This window comes from Microcaecilia unicolor, chromosome 7, assembly GCF_901765095.1.
Source record: "Microcaecilia unicolor chromosome 7, aMicUni1.1, whole genome shotgun sequence".
Lineage (NCBI taxonomy): Eukaryota > Metazoa > Chordata > Amphibia > Gymnophiona > Siphonopidae > Microcaecilia > Microcaecilia unicolor.
The window spans coordinates 278466404-278479104 of NC_044037.1; the positions used below are offsets into that span (position 1 = coordinate 278466404).

At 40.9% G+C, this 12701-nt stretch overlaps 1 protein-coding gene across 9 annotated transcripts in view; it reads left to right on the forward strand.

The window, feature by feature from the left end:
• ZNF148 (zinc finger protein 148) overlaps nucleotides 1-12701 on the forward strand; it is a 152865-nt gene that overhangs the window by 60125 nt on the left and 80039 nt on the right. For all 9 annotated transcript variants that reach the window (XM_030209173.1, XM_030209172.1, XM_030209168.1 and 6 more), the window contains one exon: nucleotides 2944-3069. In XM_030209173.1, the coding sequence (XP_030065033.1) occupies nucleotides 2944-3069 (126 nt within the window). The remainder of the gene's footprint in view (nucleotides 1-2943; nucleotides 3070-12701) is intronic.

A 12701-nucleotide genomic window follows, 5' to 3' on the forward strand; every position in this document is an offset into this window, starting at 1 on the left:
CTCAAGCAGCCACAGTCAAGGTTTTTTTTTAAACATTTTATTTTTTTAATTTTATGTGTAGATTTTAACTCTTGATTTCATGTGTAGTTTACAAACCCTGTTGTGTAAATTAGCTCACCAACCCTGCCCTACATTCAGAAATTAAAGTCCATTTTTGATTTTAGCAAGTTCAGAACTTGAATATATTTGCATATATATTTCTTGCTATGTGATGTTTTGTCTTTCTCAAAATATCAGTTGCCTGTCACTGGTCTGTGTGTTTGCTAGAAAAGTGTTGCATGGGGTCAGTGGCATAAATTGAAATGCTGGTCCTCCAAGCAAAAATGTGGTAAATGTCCCCTGTAATGAAGGGTGGGGAACCAACATTTGGTGGAGGAGTGGCCTAGTGGTTAGGGTGGTAGACTTTGGTCCTGGGGAACTGAGGAACTGAGTTGAATTCCCACTTCAGGCACAGGCAGCTCCTTGTGACTCTGGGCAAGTCACTTAACCCTCCATTGCCCCATGTAAGCCACATTGAGCCTGCCATGAGTGGGAAAGCGCGGGGTACAAATGTAACAAAAATAAAATAGATACTTTTGGAGATTCTACATGGAATGTTGCTACTATTGGAGATTCTACATGGAATGTTGCTATTCCACTAGCAGAAAACGTATTTACAATATCAATGTCTCTGGTAACATTCAACCACTTGTATACACAAACCAGGACTCTTAGCCACCAACTTCAAGAAAGTGCTAGCAAAACAGTTCACACCAGTATAATGTGGCAGATCTATAATTTATATGTATAGAGTACCCTCAGATATAAACCACTGTAACTGCAGTCAATAATGCTGCTAAAAAGTGGCATAGCACTTCTTTCATTGGGTAACTCTGACAATTTTTTGGGGAGAGCAACATATGCTCATTTTTTTATGCATCCCAATCACCACAGTGCTATAAAATCACTTGTAACTTTTAAAATAGTATATACTAGGTGAAAACTGTGCACTTATCTTTTGAGTTCTTGCCTCCCAGGCAGAACTATCTTGCCTTGTTAAAACATTTATCAGTTGCCTTTCCCTGGGCAGTTCCAGGGAAAGGCAACTGATAAATGTTTTAACAAGGCAAGATAGTTCTGCCTGGGAGGCAAGAACTCAAAAGATAAGTGCACAGTTTTCACCTAGTATATACTATTTTAAAAGTTACAAGTGATTTTATAGCACTGTGGTGATTGGGATGCATAAAAAAATGAGCATATGTTGCTCTCCCCAAAAAATTGTCAGAGTTACCCAATGAAAGAAGTGCTATGCCACTTTTTAGCAGCATTATTGACTGCAGTTACAGTGGTTTATATCTGAGGGTACTCTATACATATAAATTATAGATCTGCCACATTATACTGGTGTGAACTGTTTTGCTAGCACTGTCTTGAAGTTGGTGGCTAAGAGTCCTGGTTTGTGTATACAAGCTATTCCACTAGCAACATTCCATGTAGAAGGCTGCGCAGGCTTCTGTTTCTGTGAGTCTGACGTCCTGCACGTATAGACTCGCAGAAGCCTGCGCGGCCACATTGGTGATCTGCAAGGGCCGACTTCTAGTGGAATAGCAACATTCCATGTAGAATCTCAAATAGTAGCAACAGTGGAGGAGTGGCCTAGTGGTTAGGGTGGTGGACTTTGGTCTTGGGGAACTGAGGAACTGAGTTCAATTCCCACTTCAGGCACAGACAGCTCCTTGTGTCTCTGGGCAAGTCACTTAACCCTCCATTGCCCCATGTAAGCTGCATTGAGCCTGCCATGAGTGGGAAAGTGTGGGGTACAAATGTAACAAAAAAAAAAAACATTTGAATTTACAGCACTGATCCCTTGAATGCCCCCCCTCTCCTCTCCCTCCCCATGGTAAAGCTTTAATTCGAGAAAGAGATGTGGCAAGCAGTGTACTTCCAGTGGTATTGCTGCTTGCCTCCTGAACTTTTTTCACCAGCTAAATTATTGGATTCCAGCTGACAGCCAGCCATGTGCATAAAAGTGCATCATCTGCTGCCAGGGCCAGGTCTTGCAATGAGAGTTGTGAAATCATGTGGCTCTTATTGTGAGATTTGGCCACAGCAGCAGGAGATAAGCTAAAGCACATCTCCATCTGTTAGGCAGGATAGAGTAATTTTTTTTTTTTTTTTTAAATTAAGGTCTTGAGGTAGCACAGCAACACTGTTAAAGGGCAATACAATGGTTGTCACACTGTGCCTCTGTCCCTGCAGTTCACGGGTCACTGGGCCTCTGCATTGTAAGGTGGTATTTATACAATTCTGTGCTTTATTAAAAAAAAAAAAAAAAAAGACCTGATTGCTGTTAGAATTCTTTCTGTCTGTATTGATTTGCTTTTTGACCACGTAACATGAATAACTGTTTAAAAAATAATTGATTGTCCATTGTTACATTGCCATTTATATGTGTTTATCATACATAGATCCATTTGTGTTCACAGAACTGCACAGGATAATTTAACATGGGCTTGTTTTCAGTAGAACTTTAAAACATTTAAATTAGACTTAAGAATTCAGAGTGAATATTTGAGAAGATTGTGGCTTTTGAATTTGCGGCTTAGTGCTCTAACCACTGTAGTGCTTGATGTCAGTTATTCTAACACACACTCTGTGAGAGGCCAGAATATGCCTTGTTTGATAAAAATAGCAATAGCAGGTCCTTGAAACTAGTACTCGATGTCTCTGCTATTATGGCTTAGATTAAAAAAAGGTTTGGACAAGCTCCTTGAGAAAAAGTTTCATAAAACATTACTATGGTAGACTTGGAGAAATTCACTGCCTGTCCCTGGGCTAAGCAGCATGGAATCTTTCAAGCCATTGTGTATTTGTAACCTGGGTTGGCCACTGTTAGAAACGGGGCTTAATGGACCTTTGGTCTGACCCGGTATGGCAAATCTTTATGGTCTTATGTTCTTATAGATCCATGTAAAGCAAGAAATCAAATTCATGGATGAAACTGAAGAACAAGTCGCAGAAAAAACTCAATTACAAGAACCAGTAGACTTGCAGAAAAAAAAGAAAAGGAAACAGCGGTCACCTGCAAAGGTAAGAACAGATGAGGTGAAGCAGGAAAAGAGTAACAATAAGTAACTCCTGTTTTATAATTAAAGCTCGTGCATTTGCAATTCATTAAGAAAGAATAACATACATATAAGTCTGCATTTAAATCTTTTGCCTTGACTTGCCTTATACTTTGGACTGTTGTTTTGAGGGGTCGTTAATTCATTGTTAAATAGAAAATGCAACTTATATTAAAGAACTGCACTGCCCATCACATTTTATTTTATGAAATGTTCTTAGTGGTTTTCACTTGCACAGCTCATCACAGAAGCAGTCTGCAGTGTATAAAGAGAGTGGTGAAGGTCTTGTGGGGACTGTACAATAACAAAGCAAGGGCCAAGTACTGCAGAAACCAAGTGATAACCATTCATTATGCTCCCTTTTAGTTCTCTGGCCCTGGCCAGTGCAGTGTTTTTTAGTTTTGCTTTGACCTATGTTCTGTATGTGGGGGGTGGTTGTGTGTTTGTTAGTGTATAGAAAACGGGATTTATGTATAGATACTCTTCTCTTTCTGGTTCAGTTTGAGGATTTTGAAAATATTTAATCCAGGTCTCCCTCTCAGATTTCCAAAGAAATGTTGCCACCGTTGACTAGGGTTTTTTTAATGTGGATATAAGAAGATCTGGTTAGCCCAGGAAAAGATCAGAGGAGAGATGGTGAGACTTTGGATTTGACCAGTTTTCTGGAAAATTCTGTTCGTTGTTGTTACAAAATCTACCTTGATAGTAACATTTGCTCTAGAGCCTGACAGAAACCGGGTATTGCGTATCTGTTTTTGATGTCGGGGTTTTTTTTTTTTTTGTGATTTGAATATAATGGTCTTTCCTGATCTGTCCAGAGCAACACAAGCTAGACGTAAAACTTTTAAGCAGGTTATTTCTTTTGGAAGCAGTGTTTTTTTCTTTCAGTTTCCCTATAAATGTTTTGTGACATATCAGACTCGTGTTATATTTTTATTGATCCAGTACACTTGCAGAATTTCTTAGATTTTAGGATTGCACCAGTACCAATAGATCTCTCTTCGCCCATTGTTATGGATAAATAGTCTTGTGTTGCGCTTCTTTTTCCTTTGATTTTTTCTTTAAGGAAATAATATACTTAAGTTGCTGTTCTCTTTTTCTTCTTGCCCTCCCTCTGTTGTGAGTTTTTTTGGAAATTGCTTTGTATTTCCTTTGTTTTTTATTTCCTGATTACATTAGCAATGGACTTGTTCCTTTTATCAATTGTATGTTTTTTATATTGTGTGTGTATGCCAGGGGGAGGGGACAGGGTTGTATTTGGCGTGTACAGATTGATTTTAAAGCATCTATTTCTTTTAACTAGCCAGCTTCTAAACTTCTAAAGAAACCCTTAGGGTCCTTTTACTAAGCTGCTTGCTGCTTATCACAGCTTAAAATGGCTTATCGTGGGATGCGCTCAGGTGTCCTATGGTAATTTTCAATTCTATATGTTTGCAAATCATGTGCTGGAAAATATTTTTATTTTCAGTGTAGAGAGGGTGTGTCTGAGAAAGTGGTCATTTCTGCACTAATAGCCCATCTACATTACCACGCTAGAACAGATTAGCGCAGGATGAGCATTTGAGCCCTTTCCATCTACAAATTAGGTGTCTGTAAGTGCTCATGTGCTAATATTTTTACTCGCTGTGCGCTAATGGCAAAATTAGCACATGGCTATTAAGTAAAGAAAGAAAAGGAAAATCAGCCATTTTCTGGCTGCAGTAGAAATGGCCTTAGCACCCGAGAAAGACCCGTGTAAGGGCACACTAAGGCCACTTTTTACTGCAGCTTAGTAAAAGGATTCCTTAGTTAAGTAGTTCTCAACTTTTTTTCTGTCGGGCCATACCTGGTGGAAGATGTTTGCATATGTGACTCTGCATAAGCGACTCTCACAGAACTTTGGTCTGACATGATATAGCAGTTCTTAGGATTTTTGTTTATATTTAATTCATATCTCCCCCTCAACAACAAGTGCAGATCATAACTAGTACATTTCTCCATAAAATTATAATACAATATTGAGACATATTCTGTCATTCTCCATTATTTTGATTCAATGCAAAGCACAATTTTAAAGAGGCTAGAACATCTCTAGGAATTACACTTGATTCAAATTAATATTTTCCTTAATAGTCTTGTTTTACAAACTTTTGGAAAAGGCATGCCTTTAATTTTCTACTAAACTGCATATAATTAGTTTCTATTCTAACCTCTAATGGCAATCAGTTCCAAATAATAGAAACTTAATAAGGAATGGCTGATGAGAACAGCTTTCTAGATTTTGTGCCATTCGTGCTATTACTATACAAGGCAAATATTCTGTTTCTCATGTCATCTGAGTAATAGCAATATAAATCTCTCCACTACCAGGCACATAGTGAAATAATACAAAATCTGAAAAGAATAATCCCCATTTAGCATACTTGTTGTAAACCTACTGTAGAACAGTAGCTGAAATTCCTATGATCCAAACAGCACGAGTCCTACTTGTGCATAGATAGCACTACAAATAATATACTGGGTCCTAAAACACCAATACACATACTGTTCTTTCCCTGTTTACATGTGTGCATATTTATGTTGTTTACATATTAAGTTCTATTATATTGTGGACTTCTACTTCTTGCAGTTTTGTAGTTCTGCTGCTATTGGACCCCTCTGGTCACATGCTCTTTGCTCCCACTGACATCCTGTTTAGAAGGAATGGATCCACAGAATCTTAGCGGAGATTGGGTGGCAACACCAGTAATTGGGAAGCAAAACCAGTCCTGGGTGGACATCTACGGCCTACGGCCTGATCGTGACTGAATAGATATGGATGGGCTGGAGTGTAAATTTTAAGGGGCTTTGATTTCAGAACTTTTATGCAAGAACAGTGCTGGGCAGACTGCTATGGTCTGTGCCATGAGAATGGCAAGGACAAATCAAACTTGGGTATACATATAAGGTATCACATACCATTGTAAAATGATTTTATCTTGTTGGGCAGACTGGATGGACTGTACAAGTCTTTATCTGCTGTCATTTACTAAGTTACGGGCCTTTCCTGTTGTCTCGCACTCAGGCCCATTTGTCTGCTGGGTAACTTTTGTCCTTTCTCCCATCTGTGCTTCCAAGACAGAAGAAAAGACAGACGGCTGCATCTGATTCCCCTGGGCAGCCCAAACTGATCTCTCCTTCCCTCAGCAAAGTGTCTCCTTTTTTACCAGAAAGCATACCATTAAGTGTACCACTTCTTGCACATTGTGTGTACTTCAGATCTCCAATATGGTTCCAGCATCCACTGTGGCAGCAATTCATTGTGATTTAATCTGTTTTCCCTCGCCCCTTTCTACAGACTACAAGTGTCACTGTTGCAGAGTTCTACACAGAAACTACATGCAAACATACCATGCCTTGGTCACCCATCAAATACATGCCCCCATGCCAGAGCCTATTGTATTATCTTTGGATAAATTGGATTTTTTTTTTTTAAAGCTAGAGTGTTCTACTTCAGAGTTGTTACTGAAAAGATATTTGGACTTTGCTGACTAATTTGCTTCTTCAAGGTATATAGACTCAGCCTGTTACTTTTTCTTGAGCAACTGTTGATGAATTTCAGGACCATAAGTAAAGGTTGAAAAACATGAAGGGAGCAGTAAGTCAAATGCAATCTCAAGATCTCCAGTGTAGAGGTGGCTAATGCTGCTCATATTAAGGATTCAATACTGATTCATTGTAATCTTGATTCTCCGATGAAAAGCGGGCATGATGTTCTCACAAATGGGTGATGTCATTCGAAGGAGCCTGGTGCACACAATGCCAAATGTACTGCCACTTTTAATCTTTAAGGCAGTACCCCATCGCTCATGTTCAGGTGCCTTCCTGCTCGACATGTGAGCGCAGGACCAGCAGTCTTTCATTTTCTGCAGAGCAGAGAGTTGCATTTTTGATCACTCCTCAGTGCTTAAACTTTTTTTCCTTTTGGTGTTTTCCCTTTTTGGGTCAAATTTTCCTCATAATTATTTGTTTTTGTCATAGTTTATCATTATAACACTTAATTGAATATTTTGGGGTTTTTCCCCATTTTTCAGCCCAAGGGACGTCGGGCCTTCCGTCTACCAGGGAACCATCAACTTTTCTTGGTTACACTTTTACATGAGCTTCCCGGGCCTTTGAGCCTTTGGCCTTTTGTCAGCCGTTTTTCCCTCCATGTCATCTAGGGTACCGAAGGGCTTTACAAAGTGTACTTGGTGTAATAGGGCTATTTCAGGCAAAGACCCACATAACTTGTGTGTTCAGTGCCTAGGTCTGGACCACCGAGATATTCACTGTAACCTCTGTCAGTAGCAGACGAGGTCCATTTAAAGCCCACAAAATCCTTTGTTGAAAGCTTTTTGGTTTGTCATTGAGCATGGCAGGAAATTTGGTCAAAGACATGGAACTTGCATCAACGTCAAGTGCACCCATGCAGTATCAAGATTCTATTCTGTGCATAACTTATATTCCAGTATGTCTCCATAGGATTCATTGCGGATTACAAGAAAACAAACAAACAAAAAGAGCAACACTGGGCCTTCAAGACTGGGACAATTAAATTTCTTTATTGATGACCCGACACGGGCCGTGTTTCGACACTGAACAGCGCCTGCTTCAGGGGTCAAAAGGGGGACACAATAAGGTGTACTTGAAGTCAGATTCAATGCATTGCATCTTATCAAACCCCAATTCTTTCATGCAGTGTTCTTAGCTCAATCAGATGGAATTACAAAATAACACTCTAAAAATAATAGTCTACGTTAAAACTGAGTGTATATCTGAAAACAAAAAAGGCTTCAACTGTTTGTTTGTTTTTTTAGAAAAGACAATATAGACCTAATCTGATAAGGAATACCATTCCAATTTTTTTACAGCTAAATATTGAAAAGAATTACTCAAAGAGCTTTTAAGCCTGACTCTAAAAATTTGGAAACAACAAAATATTTAGATGTCACATACAAAAAACTCATCCAACAGGCAGTAAAATCAAATATTTAGATAAGCGGACTGAATTTTATCCCACTAAAGTTTTAAAAACCATACAGGCTATTTTATGATTCAACAATTTTTTTTATTGATGATTCCTCAAGGTATACAATCAACACGTTCAATATACAAAACATTGTTAAATCTCTCTGCATGCGAAGAAGTTAATGACAGCATCATCAATATTTTTAACATTTCCTTTCGCCCCCCCCCCCACTCCATCCCATAACCCACCCCTATCTCTCATTTATTATTCTTATCTAAATTCTTCATTGAAATGCATAAATATTTGGACCCTGTTTACAAAATGGTCCTAAAAAACAGCCATGAAAGGTCAATGTGCAGTGTAACTATGCATACCCTGCATCCTATTGAAGATGTAACGATAATCATACTAATAGAACTCCTCCAAGCGAGAGACCTTGTCTCTTATAGTCTCTCGCGACCTATAAACAAGCATTCCTGTGACGGATTAACCAAATATGCCCCATGCAAGACATATAATCTACAAACAATCCACACCGACGAGTGGTGTAGAAGAATATCCCCCAAACCTCCCACCTCCCTGCCTAATCTCACTCTTCCCTAAAACTAAAAAAAAAAAAAAAAACCTCAGAAATCTGGAAAGGAATTTAAAACAAAGCTTCGAGCTCTAGGGGACAGAGACTGTATGGCTCCCAAGTTGCGAGGAACTGCTGGCGCCTCTTGAGAAGAAAATCCAACTACCCGGCGTTCTAGTAGCATAAGTTCATGTAATTTGTTGCGCCAATGTCAATAGTCAGGTGGTGACTCCCCCGTCCACATGCACAAAATAACCCGTTTCCCTAACATGCAGGCTTTACGTACTAATTGGTGTGCTCCCCCACTGTTTAAAGAAAAAGTCTCATATTTATCCAGCAGTGCTCCCAAAGGGAAAAGTGGTATCCGCTTCCTCAACTCAGCTCAGTAACATAATGTGCCAGCTGATTATACGCAAATATGTTACTAAGGTCAAAGCCAACCCCCATTGCCCCTAGATTCAACAGGGTCCCTCTTGCAGTTAAAATGTGCTCCAATCTCTTTATACCCATACTTGCCCATCTCCGAAATACCAGATTCTCTGAGCCTGGGGAGAATGCCAAATTACCCTGCAAGGACAATAAATCAGATACATTCGAGTCCACTCCCCAGTATCTGGTCAAATCCTTCCAAAGTTCCCGCATTGGCCGCAACAAAATACTATTCCGGAAGCACGCTGGAATAATCTGCCTCGTAGCTTGCAGTAAAAAGTAAAGGTGACGTGGACTAAAATAGTCCTCCTCCAACTGCCTAGGAGTAAAATCCCCTCTATGTAGGAGCCAATCCCCAAAGTGACGGAGTAAACATGCCTGATTATATCTCCGTAAATGTTGGATGCCCAAACCACCCTCTCTCCATGACCCCAACATAAGCTGTATTGCTAGTTTTGATTTTCTACCTCCCCGGATAAATGTACGCAAATGTTTATATAACAACTGCAAATCCCTATTGAGGATACGAAGGGGGAGCATCTGCATTACATATAACCACTTCGGGAACTCCACCATAAGGAACAGATGAATTCTGCCATGCAGGGTGAGAGGGAAAGATCTCCATTTATGCAAATGCTCTATAGTCCGTTCTAACAAACTAGAGATATTCGACTGGTATAGAGATGTAGTTTTCATTGCAATCTTTGTTCCCAGGTATGTAAAAGATTCATGAGCCCAATGGAAAAGGAAGTCCTCCCCCCAGTCCTGTCTCAACTGCTCTGTAGAGGCTAGAGCTAGTGTCTTTGAAAAATTTAATTTAAATCCAGAAAAATCCCCAAATTCTCCGAGGATGTGTAAGGTGTACAAGTAAATCATCCGCAAACGCCGAGATTGTGAACGTAGATTTCCCAATTGAAACTCCCAAAATTTCTGGGTGAGCACCAATATCCCTGAGAAGTGAGAAGGCCTTTGATCAAGTCGCGTGGAGGAAAGTGGGTTTAGAGGGTTTGTTTGGAGATGCAGTGAAGGTCTTATATTCAGACCCACAGGCATTTTTGTATGTAAATGGGGAGAGGTTTGAGGCGTTCCCTATTCGTCGAGGTACAAGGCAGGGGTGTCCATTGTCACCTTTGTTATTTGTATTAATAAGACCTTCACTGCATCTCCAAACAAACCCTCTAAACCCACTTTCCTCCATGCGACTTGATCAAAGGCCTTCTCCGCGTCAAAGCTGATTAGTAAAGATGGTAGCCAAAGCTTCTCCACCATTTCCAAAGAGGCCAAAAGTGCTCTAACATTCCTAGTAGCTGTCCTACCCTTCACAAAACCCACCTGTGGATTGGATATTAAATCCGGTAATACGTGAGATAGTCTATTTCCCAATATCTTGGCATAAAGCTTCGCATCACAGTTTAGCAGGGAGATAGGGCAATACGACCCAGGGTCTTCCGGGTCCCTGCCTGGCTTCAAAAGCACAATCATTTTAGCAAGTTTAAAGATTCAGGCATAGTGCCTAACTGAGTCATTGAATTAAACAGGCCCAATAGGGGTGACTGTATTTGCTCATAGAGCAACTTGTAGAATTCTATACTATAACCATCAGGGCGTGGCACCTTATGAAGTTTTCTCTGTTGCAATGCTAGCAAAAGGTCACCTTCTACTATAGGTGCATTAAGAGCAGCCCTCTGTGCTGCAGTTACCCGAGGCATTGTTACATTCTCTAGGTAGAGATCACAATCAACCATCACATCTTTAGGCTTTTGATAAAGAAGTTCATAAAATCTCTGAAAATGGGCCAACATATCTTTACTATGCCTCCCGGCTTCCTCATCTGTACTATGTGGGATGACCCTCTACTTCCTCACGCCAACCTAGCCAACAGCCCTTCTGCCTTATTCACATGGAGAAATAACTGAAATTTGTAATAAATATGAGATTTGATAGCTCGTTGGTGAAGCAATTCATTCAGTTCCATCTGAGAATCCAGAAGAGCTCGTCTAGCCCCCTTCGTCCGGACAATGTCTCTGCTGCTGAATTGTTTTCTCCAAACGCAGTATTTTCCTATCTCTAATTTTCCATATTCTGGACCTATAAGAGATGATCTCTCCTCTCATCACCACTTTTGCGGTTTCCCAATATAAGCCATATTGATGCGAATGTCCCCCATTATAACATGCAAAATTCGCCCATTTCTCCCTCTAAAAAAGAAGGAAAGCTGGGTCTCTATATAATTCTAAGGGGAACCTCTAAGCCACCCCTGCAAATGTACCATTACCTACTTCCAACTGTAGCCGTATGATGGCGTGATCCGATACCTCACAGGGCCCTATGTCTGCCAATGGAATTCTTGAAAAAAGAGGGTGGCATACAAAGAGATAGTCTATGCTTGATTGAGTCAAGTGTGCTCGAGACGAGTGCGTGTAGTCTCTGTGTGTAAGGTGTAGAATCCTCCAAACATCTATCAGGTCTAACGTACTACACAAAAAGGGCAAGCCCCTGGCACACTGAGTCAAGCTCCCTGTGACACAGGCCAACTTATCCATCAGAGGATCATAAGGCAAATTAAAATCCCCAGCTAAAATAACATTACCTTCCTGATAAGGGGATAGAAGCTCAATAAGCTTGCGGAAGAAACTCCTAACAAAAACATTGGAGACATTATACATTATGTAGAACCAAAAGCTGTCCTTCCAACTCAGCTACTGCCAGAACATATCTGCTATCCGGACTGCGTTTGACTGATTTGATCAAGACCCGTAGCCCCTTACAAAAAAGGATCATGATACCCGACTTCCTTAGCATTGCTGGAGCCTCTACTACCTGTCACACCCATCCTCTCTGAAACTTGGCATGTTCTACTGATGTAAGATGGGGCTCCTGCAAAAAAGCCACATCCGCTTTGTGATGTTTTAGTGCCTGTAAGACCTTAGATTTTTTGATCGGCGAGGAAACGCCTCCCACATTCTAAGATACTAATCTAAGTGACCCCAGAGTCCCACCTCATGTGCCCTCTTGAACAGATTAACTTCTTATATGGGAAATAGAAGAGGCGCGCCCCCCCCCCCCCCCCCCACAGCCCCCAGTTAACCCCTCCTCCACCAGGCCAACAGATCCCCTATCCTCCCAGAGCTCGTTCCAAGAACATAAAATAAACTCCTATCCATAAACACTACGTAGAACAACCCTAACAAAAACATTACCCTACTCCCCCTAACCTCCCCAGTCTCCTCCCCCCTTCCTATTCCCCCCACCACAATATTCTATCTGAGAATCTGATCACCCAGAGTCCCCCCCCCCCCCCCCCGAACAGCACACAAGGCAAACCAACCCCAAACCCCATTGACTAGTGAGTAGATGTGGGTTTTCTGCAGTACTTTAAGACTTTCTGTGTCTGCAGCTTAATGATGAGCAAAAAAAAAAACCCCAAACGCTGGATCTCAGTATTTGCCCACCCCAGCGTCGGGGGTACCAGACCGTCCGTGGCTCTGCAAGGTCACACTCCAACCAGTCACATAACAAGCAAGCCTCACAGATCCAGAGCCCCCACCACCACTCCACAAGTACAAATATCCCAACAGTCACTATCCAATTGTAGTGCCAGTCAGATCCCTACAGTCAAGGACCC